This window comes from Myotis nattereri, assembly GCF_964212035.1.
Source record: "Myotis nattereri genome assembly, chromosome: 4".
Classification (NCBI taxonomy): Eukaryota; Metazoa; Chordata; class Mammalia; order Chiroptera; family Vespertilionidae; genus Myotis; species Myotis nattereri.
The window spans coordinates 40,855,669-40,871,760 of record NC_138079.1 but is presented as its reverse complement, the minus strand read 5'-3'; the positions used below and the strand labels follow the sequence as shown (position 1 = coordinate 40,871,760).

The 16,092-nt window shown below is 39.3% G+C and overlaps 1 protein-coding gene across 1 annotated transcript in view; it reads right to left on the bottom strand.

Moving 5' to 3' along the window:
• IQGAP2 (IQ motif containing GTPase activating protein 2) overlaps positions 1-16,092 on the bottom strand; it is a 268,671-nt gene that overhangs the window by 96,109 nt on the left and 156,470 nt on the right. Inside the window, exons 6-11 of the mRNA XM_081088634.1 lie at positions 12,392-12,459; positions 11,892-12,005; positions 11,059-11,237; positions 9,193-9,280; positions 5,317-5,480; positions 1,226-1,386 (exon numbers count right to left, since the gene is read on the bottom strand). Of these exons, the coding sequence (XP_080944760.1) occupies positions 1,226-1,386; positions 5,317-5,480; positions 9,193-9,280; positions 11,059-11,237; positions 11,892-12,005; positions 12,392-12,459 (774 nt within the window). The remainder of the gene's footprint in view (positions 1-1,225; positions 1,387-5,316; positions 5,481-9,192; positions 9,281-11,058; positions 11,238-11,891; positions 12,006-12,391; positions 12,460-16,092) is intronic.

Sequence of the window (16,092 nt, the reverse complement as noted above, 5' to 3'; positions counted from 1 at the left end):
GAAAACGAGGTGGTCGCTGGGAAACGGAGACACTTTGCAGAGGTATTGCACACAGATTGGATACTGACAGGGAGAGAAGTGAGTGGGTTGTTTACAGCAAGAGGCTGCCTGGCAGAGGGCAGGGGAAAACTCAAGCTGAACTTGAGGTTTCTAAGCGTGGAGGAGAGGGTGGTGTCATGAACAGAAACAGTAGAAATAGTAGAAATAAATTACCTTGGAAAGAGACTCTGAGGCATAAAGAACCAGGTGGCCAAATATATGTAGTGTAAGAGCATCAGTTTCTCCAAAAGACTAAAAACAAGGAAAATCCAGTGTCCTCCTACTTTTGGGCTATTCTCTACATGGACAAGTGGTCAAACACCAAGTTAAAAAAAATTTTTTTCCTGTACAACTATATTGACTCAGGAGAATTACTCAACCTTTCTATTTGAGCAGTTCCAGAAACAATAGTTGAAGAGTTTTGTCAAGATCTAAGCAGACATCTCCCCCTGGTGGTCACAAGGATGGAAAATCACTTGGTTTTTTATTTAGGCTTTTGTCTTGCCTGAATCTTTCATTGGGTTCCTATTCCAGGCCCTTAATGTTCTCTCTGGACTTGTTCTAGTGTTTTATAATACTGTCGATTGTATTATCTAGTACCATATTTAAGGAACACGAAACAAAAAATACTAAACTGAGATTGTTACCCACTGCCATGGTCCACTGTGCTCTCAGCATTCCTTTGGTTTAACCACCAGAAAAATGAGATTTGGGGCCCAGTTGCCAAATTTTGGGTTGATAAATCCAGATTCAGTTTCCTCATCAGTAACATAAAGAGAATTGAACCAGAGGATTATTAAGGTTCCTTCCCACTTTTCTATATATTGTCATCTCCCAAAGAAGCCCAAAGGAAGGTATGGAGAAGGTATGTTTTCAACATTTCTTGCATTTTTAGCCTATCAAATATAATCTTTGCTAATGACAAAGTCAGTCAGCAATTTCCATAGGATGATCATTTTTAGACCTCTGCTTCACTAAAAGGAAGAATGTATAGGAGGAACTATAATATTACACTCTTAAAACAAAGTAGACTAACTCTCATTTTCTTGAAAGTTAGTTAGGTAATTCACGTTCAAGAAAATGAGCATGGCTATATGGATTTCTTCAATAAGTAACAAATCCTTTATTTGTGAGATCTGCCAAACATACATTTCTGCGTTGAGAAGAGTTTTGGAAAACATCTTACCGTTCAACATATGTCTCATCCAGATTGTTGAAGCCTATTGCTGGGCTTCTAAGTTGATTCTGCACAGACACCAGGTCCTTGCTGTCCAAGGCCTGATTTAGTAAAGCAACAGCAGACAGCATTTCCACCGCAATCAAGAGCTCCTCGTGGGCCAAGTAGTTCTGTCGGGAAACATGGCAGTTAAGTTCACACACCTTGTGGGTGTGATGGGGGTTTAGAATGCACATTTCAAAAAATGATGAAAAGTCAAAGATTTTGACAACCCAGGAGAAAAAGAGCTCCCTGGTCACCTATTCTTCACCGACTTTAAAGAAGAAGTAAATTGGTTTCCAGGATTTTCTTAGGTGGTTTTGGCAACTGAGTTCATTACAACCAACATTTATGATTCAGAAAACAACTGCATTCCCATAGCTGATTCCTATTCCCAGCTGTATTGGCTGCTCACAGGCTCAGTCTCACCAAATAATTAAGCCAAGCATTAGAGAATGTTGTCACTGTCTGAGAGTGTGAGGTAAGATATTAGGATAACTAATGATTTCCAACTTGAATTAAGGGTAAGGAAAAGAGGATAGAATTTCACCTAAAAGTTATAGCCCCAGAAAACTAAATAAAAATATTTAAGGTAAGAATATTGATTCCAGCTTCAAAAAGTTAGTCACATATTTATAACTAGGTAAACATTTTAAAATGTACTATAACATCTAGATGTTTAAAGAAATGTGAGGTTTATCTTTTGGCAAAATAAATAAGAATCTCCAGATTTACAAATCTGAATTTGGCTTATTTAAAAAGTACATCTTAGATTTTAGAACACTTTTCCTCTTCAATTTTATCTTCCATTTAACCATTTTATACTAACTTGGCCTAACTTCCTAAAGGTTATTTCTTCCATATATTGAAGGAACACAAAGTGGGCATAAAAATGAATTAATAAAAAACATCTGATACATATCTTTACATCTAGGATATTATATGTATTTTATATGTATGTAATATTTATAATATAGATTTCTGAATATCCACAGAAATCTTGCAACAAAATGATTTTAGAGTAACAAAGCGTAATTTTCCCTTCCAAAGCAAATGGGAAGAAGAGGTTATTATAGGGGACATGTAACTAAATTTTATCTAAATATCTTATATTGACTATAAGTTTAACACATAGGGAAAGTATAAAATTACAAGTAAAGGGTAGAATGGAATCATTTGAGATTCACCTATTTACCCTTTCAAGTGAACTATCCACAAATATCTAAAGTGGTACACAACAAAAATGATAAGGAAAGATAAAGAAATAGTCATTAGTTGACTATTCACCAAACGGGGATGAATGACTGTGTAGAGTTCCAGGAGCCTTGGGCTTCAAAGCTAGAGAAGTAGCAGGAAATATTAATGCAATTTGAGGAAATAACCTATTTTTCTTTTATTATAAAATAGCATCTTTTGCCCAGCTGGTGTGGCTCAGTGGTTGAACACTGACCTATGAACCAGGAGGTCATGGTCCGATGCTGGTCGGGGCACATGCCCAGGTTGTGGTTGTGTCTAGGTTTCGGGCTTAATCCCCAGTAGGGGGCGGGCAGGAAGCATCTGATCAATGATTCTCTCTCATCATTGATGTTTCTATCTCTCTCCCTTTCCCTTCCTCTCTTTGAAATCAATAAAAAATATATTTAAAAAAATAGAATCTATTTAGACAACATAGGAAGTCTTAATAAGCAAGTCCTACCACCCCAGTCCTTTAGTATATGTTCTTCTATTTATTTTTAATTTATGCAAACATTTATAAGAGGTGTTTTTGTTGTTGTTGTTTTGTTAATCCTCATGCAAGGATATTTTTTCCATTGATTTTATTTTTTTAAGAGAGAGGGAACGGGAGAAAGGAAGGTGATATGGGGGGGAGAGAGAGAGGGAAAGAGAGAAAGAGAGAGAGATAAACATCGATGTGAGAGCCAATTGGTTGTCTCCCTCACATACCCTGACTGGGGCCGGGGATCAAACCTGCAACCCAGTTAAGTGCCCTTGACCAGGAATTGAATCCTTGACCCTTCAGTGCACAGGCCAATACTCTAACCATTGAGTGACACCAGCCAGGACTACAGAAGTGTTTTGAAACCAACTTATTATTTTTCTAATTACAAAAAAACCCAAGATAATGCCATATATTTTAATCTATTTTAATCTAATTTTCCACTTAATCTTTTTTTTTTTTTAAATGTATTTTATTGATTTTTTACAGAGAGGAAGGGAGAGAGATAGAGAGTCAGAAACATCGATGAGAGAGAAACATCAACCAGCTGCCTCCTGCACATCCCCCACTGGGGATATGCCCGCAACCCAGGTACATGCCCCCGAACGGAATCGAACCCGGGACCTTTCAGTCCGCAGGCTGACGCTCTATCCACTGAGCCAAACTGGTCTCGGCTAATTTTCCACTTAATCTTAAACATGTCATTTGTTTCTGCTTTTCAGTATTAGAGACAATGCTATGAAACAGCCTTGTGGCTACAAACTTTTGATTCACATTCTTTTCCTAGGAATGTGATCGTCAGGGAAATGGTTAAGAGCCTTCGATACACACCATTCAGATCACCCTGCAGAAAGGCTGCACCACTCATGCTCCTGTCCACTGTGCAGGAGGTGCCTGCTGCCCCAAATCCGTGCCGACACTAGGTTAGATCTCTCCTCTCTCCACCAGTCTGATTTCTAAAAACAACTGTATTTTGATTTAATTTACATTTAGTTACTTCTGGTTGAGTTTGAACATTTTTTGTGTGTTTGTCATTATGAATACTAAATATTTTGTGAGTTGCCCTTTTATGCTTTTGCCCCCCTCCCACATTTTTTTGGTGGATCAGTACTGTTTCTAATTTTTAAGAGCCAATGTCCTTTTATGTTTCCTTAAAATTTTAATTTAAGATAATTTTTTTCACATTAACCTTTTATACTGAAAATTTATTCTGATATGTGCAGTGAGGTAATGTTTTCTTTTCCAAGTGGTGAAATATTTGTTAAGGGTTTCATTCCTTTCCCCACCTTTAAAAATACTAGCTCTCTCATATATTAAATTCTTGGCTCTGTTCCAGTACTTCTCATTTTGTTCCATTGTTTAGCTGAATTTGTAGTACACATGCTCTTAATTACTCTAACCTTATATGAATATTACTGTTTAATACTATTCACATATTAAGGAGCATAAGTTTACAAAAATTAAAGCCATGGTGCTAATGTTCTAATTGTAGATTTCTATAAATGCTGATTTTGAGCTTATTTTTCTATTAAAAAAACATAACATTTCAGACTCTGTGATCGATTGCTCTATACAGGGAGGCCCTGCCCACCCAGTGGGGGCTCTGCGATCCATCACCACGTAGAGGGTGGCCCTGCCCACCTAGCCAGGGCTTGAATCGATCGCAGGGCAGAGGGTGGCCTGGGCCTCCCTCTGTGGGGCAATCGTGGGGCAATGGCGAGACCCCCCCAACCCCCGACCAATCGCATGGCACCCACTTTGGCTGGCCTGGCCCCGGTATGTGTCATAGCGTGGTCGTCCGGAAGGTTGTCCGGACAGTCGTTCTGCTGTTTGGTCGTTCAGCTGATTTTCATGTTATGCTTTTATTATGACAGATATGCACAGCCATGGACACAGACAATAATGTGGTGAAGGCCTGGGAGGGGCAGGTGCAGAGTAGAGGGGTCAATGGGAAAAAAACCACCACCACCAACGAAACCAAGGGGACATCTGTAATACTTTCAACAATAAAGGTAAATTAAAAAAAACCCACATTTTAAAATTCAGTAAAGTTTAAAAATGATCCAAAAAACTTTAAAAAATCACAGCGAACAAGAAACACCCGTTTTCAATGGGTATCTGTGTAGAGCTCTGTCTGCACTTCCTAACTATGCTCTTAGATTCGTTACGTGGATGAAAAGCAGGTTAAAGGAGAAGGCAGCCATGAAACTGGTACAGGGAGGCCTACAAGACGGGGATTGGAACAAGTTAAAGACTCTACACCCCTGTTCACCTCCTAAACAGCCTTCCTCATGGCTTGGACCCATACTGAACATCTCCACAACTGCAGTCTCCTCTGACTCACCATGGCGTTCTGTTTCTGAAGGCTGAAAAGTTCGTTCTGATACATCGCAGCTGCAAAGGGATAAACAGCAGGCAGCTGGGCCTCCCGTCTCTCCAGTGCGAGCAGTGTGCTCTTGGGGTCACCTTCCTGGATGGCAGCATTGATGTGGTCCACTGCAGCCAGCCCTGAGGGTGGGAGTCACACCGTCAGAATGTCCACATTCCCACTGTGGCCTGACCCATCCAGCCCAGCTGTCCAAGGATTAGAACCAAAGGATCACTGTCCATGAACTCGGAGAAGCTGCAGTTGGAGGACAGGCAAAACCTTGGAAACGGTAGCTGAGTGACTGGAAGTTGGTCCAATGCTTGGAGGTAGGACCTAAGAGAATATGTCAGCACGGATGGAGCTGGAGTTAGAGGGCATTCCTGCCTAGCATGACTTCCTTACAAAATTCTTCCTTTGTGGGTGCACCTCTTCCATGAAGCCTTCACATGGTTCTAGTCCCAAGGATTTTGCACCTTGGGAATCCACACAGTATTGGAGCTGGGCCATACAGATACTGCAGGCATTGCTCTTTAATGCTCCTTATGTGTTTAGCCTCCCTGGGGAGACTGAAGCTATGGGAAGCCTTGCCCTACTGCTGTATCCTTCCTCTGAGTCAGAACCATGGAAAACCCGCAGCCAGCGCTCGGACACGCTGCTGCTTGAGACTGATGGTATTAGTTCTCAGAATAGCCGCTGCTCCCTCAACTGCATGTTCTATGAATTATGGTTCTTTATTTTTAAAGCCTCACCCAAGGCTTAGAGAGAGGAAAAGAAGGAGGGAGAGAGGATGTAAGGAAGAGGGGGAGAGGGAGAAGGGGGGGGGAGGGGGGAGAGAGAGAGAGAGAGAGAGAGAGAGAGAGAGAGAGAGAGAGAATGAATCATCAGTCAGTTGCCTTCTGCACATGCCTCAACCGGTAACCCAGGAATGTGCCCTGACCAGGAATCAAACCAACAACCTTTCGGTGCACAGGATGGCACTCAACCAGATGAGCCACTCTGGCCGAGCTGAATTGTGATTCTTAAGAAAAAATAGTTCAGGTATGTTTTTTTTTTTAAATATTACAATAAAAATCCATATGACTGAATAAGTCTATGCTAGTATCAGTTAATCTAAATAAAAAGGCCTTGGTCACAGAAATGCCTTGGCGGACATGAGCTGCTTGAATTGTAAGTTCTGCGATGTCTCTACCAGCTGCAATGTTCAGATTACAAGACCTGAATTTTAGTGACCAAACTGAGGGTGCTTGAAACAGTAGATTCAGCGTCATTTTCAGAAAACAGAAAGGAATTGCTGACCAAATGGAAGGATGAGTAGTGAACTCAGCCACCAGGCAACAGCAAAGCAGACAGAACAGGCAGGATTTTGCCCTGTAAAGAAGACGTCAGGGTAGTAGAAAAAACACAGACCCCATACATTTCTAGAGTTTTTCAAGGGTTCGTCTGTCTCCCTAATACACAACTAAGATTATTCTAACCCTTTCCAACAGATAACCATTTATCTTCTCTAACTAAATTTTCAAGGAGCTACCCTTAATAACCTTTCAACTAAGAGACATCATTCAAAATCAGGAAATACAATGAATGCAATCTTTCATGCCACAATCCCAGAAAACATACACTTTATTCTAAAGGATCCTAAGAACCCAAACACTTGTTTCTATTCTTAGAATTAATATGACAAATGAAAGAATTCCAGAAAGGAAGGTCAGGGGTTGGTTGTGATGTCTGCTGTTCCGTTAACGTTATCTGAGACCTTTCTACTGTGTCTCTGATTACTTTGGATGGGATCCTGCATCACCTCTGAAAACTATTAGATGAATTTACACAACTGGAGGGTAAAATGTTACCGGAAAAATTACACCCTTAAAGCACTCTTAATGCATCAGTACTTCTAAAAAGAAAATAAAGTAAGCTTAACCACTCTTTTACATGGTGTATTTAACAAAATTTCCAGCCCTGACCTTAACAAAATAGGCCATGTAATGAATGGAATGCCAAACCCAAAAGTTAAATAACTGTAGTGCAAACAAAGCTGACGACAGGGCTGGTGGCATTACCATCAAAGCGGTCACTTATGCCGTAACTATGGCTGCTACGAATGTGGACCACCTTAACATTTTAATATCATAACCTCAATGGTTGGGGAGAAGCTTGTCAAGTAGCTGTAAACGTACATATTTTAAAGCATACAATTGTCTCATTGTCATGTCATGGACTAAAACATGCTTTTGAGTTTTTTTTCCAAGACTACGTTTAGTTCTACTGGACTATACATTTTCAGATGGGAAGAGATAAAAACTTCAGAATAATCATGTTCTGCACCTTTAAAACCACCAAACATTGCAATGCCCTTCATAATTTTAGCTGGTTATAAATCATATCAGTATAAATCAGCTCTCTGGCTTTTTATTTAAAAATGGGGAAAATAAGTATAAATTTGTCATGGAGTAAAGTATTAAAACATTTACATAAGGCATTTTATTTAACATGAAAAATAAATCAATGTTAGTGGATATAAACATTTCAAAATAAAGGATGGCAAACGGTTATGGGAACTAAGCTTATGGACCTCAGATGTCTTACTGGCAATATTAATTTCTTCCTGTAATTCATTTATGTCAAGCATAATGAAATTGTCAGCTTTTAAACAGAGCAGAAAAACTTAAAATTGTGCTTCATGTATCATCACCAACATGCTCAATATTTAATAAGAATAGAAATACACATCCCACAAGGTTAAGATATTCCCTTAAAAAAATGTTACCCTAGAGCTCTTAGGAGTGTATGTGTGAGATAACTTCTCAAACCTACTCAGTTGTTAACTCCTACATTTTTACATCGGGGTTCTCTGGGCCTCTTTAATTACTGTTTGAAGTCTCTAACAGCAACTTAGGAGCAAATGTCTGGGTTACACCTACAGGTAGGTCTGCATTGTTTTGAAGGTGTTAAGAGCGATAAAGAACCTCCAAAGCTCATAGAGGATGTTAAATCAAGGAAAAGGTTTAGGACTGTTGTGATTAGGAAATACTCCACATTTAGGTTTGGCAGACATTTCACATGATTTACTAAATGGGCGAAATGGTCTTTCATGTATTCATTTTGTAATATATATGGATTATTTAGGTTAACCTACGGGAAATAAATGTCAAATACAATTCCTTACTGGTTCAAGTAAAAATACATTTTATTAGAAGGGGGAAAAGACTAATAAAGAGATGAATGTATCTAAACTTGCATATTCTTATTTTAATTACCCACGTTTTCTGGTCATACAACTGCACCAAGTAACAAGAAGAACGAACTGTACAACTCCACAAAGTCTCAGGGACATGGCTGTAAACCTGTCACTATGCAATTTCATTGGTCTGTCAAGTTCACTCACTTGGATAAAAGCTACACAAGATGTAAGAAAAGAATTCTTACAAACTGTAGACTAATAATTGGGAAGTAATAAAGAGTAGAGCTGTTAATAATACCTTTTATAGTTCCAATCGAATGCCATCACATAATCATGGGCAAGGAATGACAGTCTTTAAGTCATACTATTTTACTAAATAACCTCCAGTATTATGCCAATCAGGGAGAGGTTCAGAATATGACATACACTGTACCTACGAGGAAACACCTTGAGCTACTCTGCACGGACTGGGGACAAGATCACCAAAAAATGCTCCATAGGAAACTGTCAGATGATACACCTTAATTAAGGGCAACATTGACATTTAGCGGATTTTTCATCATGCAAGGGCAGTTTTACAAGGGTACAAATTGAGAGTTTTGCTGAGACTCTGACAAGGAATATTCATATCTTATAGATAAGTATCCATTTCTTTCGTAGAATCCATTACTTACTGTTGACTTTATTGATATTGCCTTGGATTTCTGCTTGTGTCAGCAGTTCTTCATACGCATCTCTTTCTTCTTCTGAAATACAGTTATTCTGCAAAACAAAGTCTTCACTGATTCCTGAGGCTAAATGTTTCCAAAGCTCGATATTCAAAAGCAAAAATGCAAGGAGCATTAAAAACCATTCACTAACGTCCACGTGAACACAACAGAAGCATTTCAGAGCGTCTGCTTTGTACAGGGCACTATGGTTAGATATGCCCAGCAAGGACTGCAAAGATGAACAGACCCTGTGAGTTTCTGCAAAGGCCCAATTTTCTAATGTAAACATTATGTTGGACCCCTTGATATTGCCATTTTGAATATCAAAACCAGTTAAATATAGGCAATTTCATTTGATTCAGTAATAAAATCAAGAACACAAATAATGAATATACATAGTACAATGGAATACATTCTATAGGGGAGGTACATGCGTAGTTGGAAAGAAAATTTTAAAAAGAGACAGCAAATGAGTAAGTGCTGGAGGGAGAGAGTCATGTTAAAGGCAGAATGGGGAGCAGGATATAGTCAGCAGGATTTGGTGAAAAACGTGGGAAAGCCTGGCACACTGGGCTGCAAACAGAATTGGGGGGGTGGGGGTCCAGGGCCAGCCCAAAACACGGTGAGGTAGAGTGCATATCCTAGAGGCCTTTTAAGGACAAGAAAAGGACCTGTACTTAACCCAGTAGGCAGTAGGGACTCAGGGGAGGTTTCCAGTGGAATGACACCAGATCTGTAGCTAAAGATTAATTTTGCAACCTCTAGCTTTGAGAAGGGTTGGCTTGGAGAGTGACAGGAAGCACGGAGACCCCCGAGGAAGGTGCTGCAGGAGCCCTGAGGCCAGGTCAGGCGAGGCAGGGCTAAGGCAAGAGTGATGAGACTAGAGGTAGGTGGATGGATGTAAGCCTGGCAAGAAAAGGCCACAGAATGCAATGATGGATAGGACACAGGGGACACGGAAAGCATTCCGAAGCAGTGTGAAAGTCCTTCCAAAGGGAAGTCAGCAAGGGCACATGTGGAGAAGGGCAGGGTAGAGATGAACGCCCTTCTGATAAGGCCGGAGGGACCGAGATGAAGTTATCCGGAGGGGCATTAGAGGGCCTGTTATGAAGCTGAGAGCGATTTCTTCAACAAGTGGATGAGCCTACTTGAGGAAGAACAGAGACAGGAGTGACTCAATGTCAACGTCAATCCCCACACTTAGCGGGAGGAGGAAGAGTCACTCATTGATGCAGAGAACCACAGCCACATTTTTGGTAATGGAACTGAAGCTGACATGGCAAGAGCCGAAGGAGAGGAGAGTTGGGAGCAAGTGGAAGCTGAGTGCAGACAGTCTTCAGTAACACAAGCCAGGCAGGAAGTGGGGTGCGGAGTTCGGAACAGGAGCAGGCTGCCTTGCTAAGGAAGAAAACATCTTCCTCCAGTATGAGGGTGGATATTGGGAAAATAGAAGGAGAGTGGACTCAAAACATCCTCTCTAAACTTCACCACACTGAATTATTAACCTCTACTAATAAACCTACAGGTAACTCAGCCAACACAAGGTCTCCAGGTGGTGCTAACGAGGAAAGAGCTTTAGCTGCTACTTTCACACCTTTCAGAGAGATAGGAAGTTTATGGCATAACCTTAAAAACCTTGCAACTTACAATATTCATCACAAAAGGAAACCCAATTTCTATCCATAGTGCAAGATCTTTTTTCACCCTTACCCTTCTCCCAAACCAGTTGCCTGTGGCTACAGAGACCACAGCCAGTTGAATTAAAAATATCCCCCTTTTTCAAACTAGCTACTCATAACCATATTTATTACTGAGAACCTAATTAAATACCTTCAGTTTTGCATTTTCTTCTTTTCCTTTTTTGGCTGCCCAGAGTTCCTTCTGATATTCTTGTGCAAGGTTCTCATCCACTAAAGTTAAAACTGCATTTGGGTTTCTTAGTGTTATAATGGTCTGCTCTGCTATTCCTTTTTCAATAGCTTCATTAATAGCTATAACAGCAGCATGCACTGAGAAGAGAGAGAGAAAAAGAGATTTTTACCAGCAAAAGATAACACGGACAGTTGCACTGACACTGCATACACTTAAGTTGGTTTACTTTCTTTGTTGGCTCCCAGTAAACATACCAAAAAAGAGGCCTCAGACACAGCACAGAGCACCCCTCTGAAAGCCTCTCCACCTGCCCATCTGTCTCCGGTCCTGCCTCAGCCTCTGTTACATAATCCCCATTCATTTATTCAACCTGCACTGAATGACTCAAGTGAACCAAGTGCTATGACAACCACATGGGGGTTCAAAGGGTCACATGGACACTTTTAAAGTAGCAGGTTGATTCCAAGAGATGCCTGCAACTTAACTTGCAACACTAAAAGACAATGCGCCCTGCCACTAAAATCTAAGGACAAAGAGAGTAAAGAAATATTTTGAAGAATGAAGATATCTCCAGAACCCCTTAATCCACATTGCACAAGCGGCTGTTTAAAGTCCCAAATCAATTAATTACCTATATTCTGATATGCTCAAATTAAGCATCTACAATACATATAATAAAAGCTTTCAGAGAGGTTTAAAGTATCGTCTAAAAATTCTGTTTCTTGTAACCAAAACCAACAAAGTACAGGTCAGTCTGATGTGAATGGCAGGTCCAGATTTTAAAGTCTTACGTGCAGCTTCGTCCACAGACAGTTCGTTAGCCAGAATACCCCCTATTTTGCTGAAAGATGGCATCTGTATTCCATACTTCTCGAGTTCCTTTCTCATATTACTGATTTCCTCCTCTGAAAAAGAACAACAAATTAGAGAGAGTCACAGAGATGGAGGCAGGAAGGAGTATATTCGTATCAAGAAATGCTTTCATCCTAGAGACCTGTTCCCAGATACGTGGAGCTTATTCTTCTGATTAAAGAAAATAAAAAAGTGCATGTCATTATTAAAAAATGTCTTTATCAAGAAGGTGGGGCCATTTCTAAATAAGAACCTTAGGATGAAGCCAGCCTTAGCTTCTCATTTGCCAAACATGGGGGAAAGGAACTGGTTGAGTACAAAATGTTTCTTCCCTTGCCCCACATAGAGGAGTAAAGGAAGTCAATACTCCCACAATGAAAAAAAAGTACGGTCCATTTTCTTAGACATTGTAAAAAATAATGAAGATACACAGTAGTACCTGTGAAGTCCACTTTGCCCAACAAATCCTGGATCTGGGGTGCTATTCCTAGTTTGAACAGATATAAACTGAAAGAGAAAACATAAAATTATCAGAAACTTTATTATTATAAATCTTAAGAGTTAGAAATTGCTTAAGTCTGAAAGGCTTTTTTAGTTGAGAAAGACCTAAGAGATTGTCTCATCTAATCCATTCATTTTATAGATGAGGCAACTGAGCCCCGAAGTCACAAAGTTCCTGGTGGGACTGGAATCAGAATCCAGTTTAAGTCCCCAAAACTGGTCTTCTGTAGTACACGGCACTTCCATAGGCTAAACTAACTATCATCCACGTATAGGCAGAATAAGAAACACAAGTAATAAACCATTATTCAAGTCTCCATTTCCTTTTATTAGTTGTGAGTATAAACATTTTTTCATGCACATATGTATTGGCCATTTCTATTTCTTCAGGAAATACCAATTAATGAATTTTTAGGGTTGTTTTTGGGGCATTTACTTTTCTCTGGTTTCCCCACTTTTCCTTCAAAACCACAACCAAAATACAAAGAACAAATGACATTTTAACCATATGGAAATGTGAATATTAAATTCCAACATGATATTCGTATCTGATCCACAAAGGAAAAACATATTAGACTCTGAACAATCTTCAATGTAAAATAGGCATTATGTATTCATAATTCATAGACAGACAGGATACATTCCTATTAAATTCTAGATCTTTAGACATTATCAGGGATATGAAGCTATTTGCACAGCCTCGAAAGACTTTATGACCCAAGGCTGATGCTAAACAAGTCACTATAATTAAAACTTGTATGCTGAAAGTTTCAAAACCATAATATTTTATGAACTTCTCAACTCATTATTACATGGGGAAAAGATTCCAGTTAAAAGGAAACTCATATCATGTGGAACAAATGAAATATTAACCTCTTCATTTGTTTCTTTCTAGTAACAGGAAATAAAAAAAAAATCAACAGAATTAAACAGGTAGGTATGGTAAAGCTGCAAAAGAATTTGAAGAAAATAAAATCAAGCCATACAGACCTTATGAATATTTTTCATAAACAATAAAAATGTATTATTGTATCACTACAATTCCTTTCACAGTACTTGATTGTTCCTCTTCCCTTTTGATAACTACATTACAAAATATACCTGAACTCATCTACAAAGAAAACTATAAAAATAACTCAATGGGAGAAATGTTGAAAATGTGACAGTAAAATTTAAGTAGGAGACACTTATAAAATGCCTTTTAACACAAATTATTTCAAGTAATGTGTTATTTTTAAAAATTATTGATTTGAGATAGACAGAGAGAAAAACATAGATTTGTTGGTTCTACCCATTCATACATCCATTGGTTCATTCTTGTATGTGCCCTGCCCTGGGATTGAACCCACAACTTTGGCCTATCAGCATGACACTCGAACCAATTGAGCTACCCAGCCAGGGCCTCAAGTAATGTGTTATATATTGTATTACTTACATTAGCATTCTGCCAAAGTTTTAACAGATGTTAAACTTATATTCTTGTATAAAAGACTAAGCTAATAAATATCTATTATCCTTTAATAAATTTCCACTTCTACTCCCCCACCTATGTAATATGGAGATCATCTAGAATTTTACACACAAGCTTTTATTTTTCATATTAGAGGCCTGGTACACGAAATTCGTGTACTGGTGTGTGTGTGGGGGGGTATCCCCTCAGCCTGGCCTGTGCCCTCTTGCAGTCCGGGACCCCTCATTCCTTACCACCTGTCTGCTCACTACTCCTTACCGCTTGGCTTGCTGCTCCTTAGCACTGCCACGGAGGCAGGAGAGGTTCCTGCCACTGCCGCTGTGCTCGCCAGCTGTGAGCCTGGATTCTGGCTGAGCAGTCCTCCCTCTGTGGGAGTGCACTGACCACCAGGGGGCATCTCTGCATTGAGCATCTGGCCCTTGGTGGTCAGTGCGCATCATAGTGACTGGTCGTTCTGGTCATTCCGCCATAATGGTCGCTTAAGCTTTTATTATATACATTATGTACCAAAAATCTAGATAACTATACATTCTATTAGTGTTTTCCTAATTTCATCTATCCAATTTTCCTTTCTTAGCTTTACCTTTGGTTTTGTTGTATATAAGTACTCAATATTAACCAAATATATAAATTGAATAAATCACTAGTTGCACATATTTTATTATTTTTAACCATTTATTTATTCATTTAGTTATTATTTTTTATCCTCCCCTGAGTACATGCTTATAGAGAGGATGGGAGAGAGAGAGAGAGAGGGAGAGAGAGAGAGAGAGAGAGAGAGAGAGAGATGCGAGAGAGAAACATCTATTGGTTGCCCTCTGTATATGTCCTGACCAGGGATCAAACACACAACCCAGGTACATGCCCTGACTGTGAATCAAACCGGCAACCTTTTGGTTCAACCAACCGAGCCACTCCAGCCAGGGTAATTGCACATATTTTAATATTTTCATTTGTCCCTTGGCTGTTGATTCTGTTCATTCAATCTAATGCCTCTTTCGTAGTGTTGGTTTCCATCAAATGTCTGGCATTTCCTAATCTGGGCTCATCTTGGACGTTCAAGATTTGCTATTTGTCACTGCTGATCACAGGTCCTCACAACAAAAGCCACCCTTAGGGGGATCATGGAGCTGATGTCAGGAGGGTGCCATCAGCATCTGCACTTGCTGCTTTGGTCTTAGCCAGTGGTTCTCAACCTTCCTAATGCCGCGACCCTTTAACACAGTTCCTCATGTTGTGGTGACCCCCAACCACAAAATTATTTTCGTTGCTACTTCATAACTGTAATTTTGCTACTGTTATGAATCGTAATGCAAATATCTGCTATGCAGGATGTATTTTCATTGTTCACAACCCTGGCTTTGAGGGTCTCCTTCTCCCCACAACAGCTCCTAGCTCTGCTGCATCCTCCGTGATTTCTGGGGGCTGTGGTCTTCTCATTCTTTGTTCCCACATCAATCCGATCCTATCTGTTTGCTTTCGTAGGGATGAGTTCCTGGTCGGTGGATGGCATTCTTTCTGATGGCAAATTATTACTTTTTAAAATTACTACATTAGTAATTTCATATCAGTTTGGAAAGGGAATAATAAAACTATGCTCAGTGATCTTGACATGACTGTTTTTTCACATTATCTCCTTTGTTTATCCAGTCATTCTTTTAAAACTAGTTATGGAATATCTACTATATATGAAAAATATTTTTCTCTACTATGATGTCCCTAAAATAAAGGTACTTACTAGTAGACTCCCACAAAACATAGGTTTGTTGGTAAAATGAACTAAACAATTTACTAAACAAAAGTGTTCATTTTCTTCTGTGGCAATAAAGGTATTAGGACTGTTTCCAATTATACTCTTTACTTCTCCACTGAACACTGTAATACTAATATAAATCTCACAATCAGCAAATATTCTGGTTTAGTTAAAAATTACCACTAGGTGGTGCTGAGAAATTACCACTTTCAGATGGAAGAATCTTCGCTTTTAAATTTGTTTAAAATCAGATTTTCTTAAGCTAGTATGGATTAGGTAGAAATCTCATTTGCATATACATACTTTCACCAAAGAAAGTTATTACAAATGTTAATGTATATATTTTATTTGGCTTCAGTTTTCAACACCGTCTCTAATGTTGAGGTTTAAACTATTCTTTAAAAAGATTGCTTTT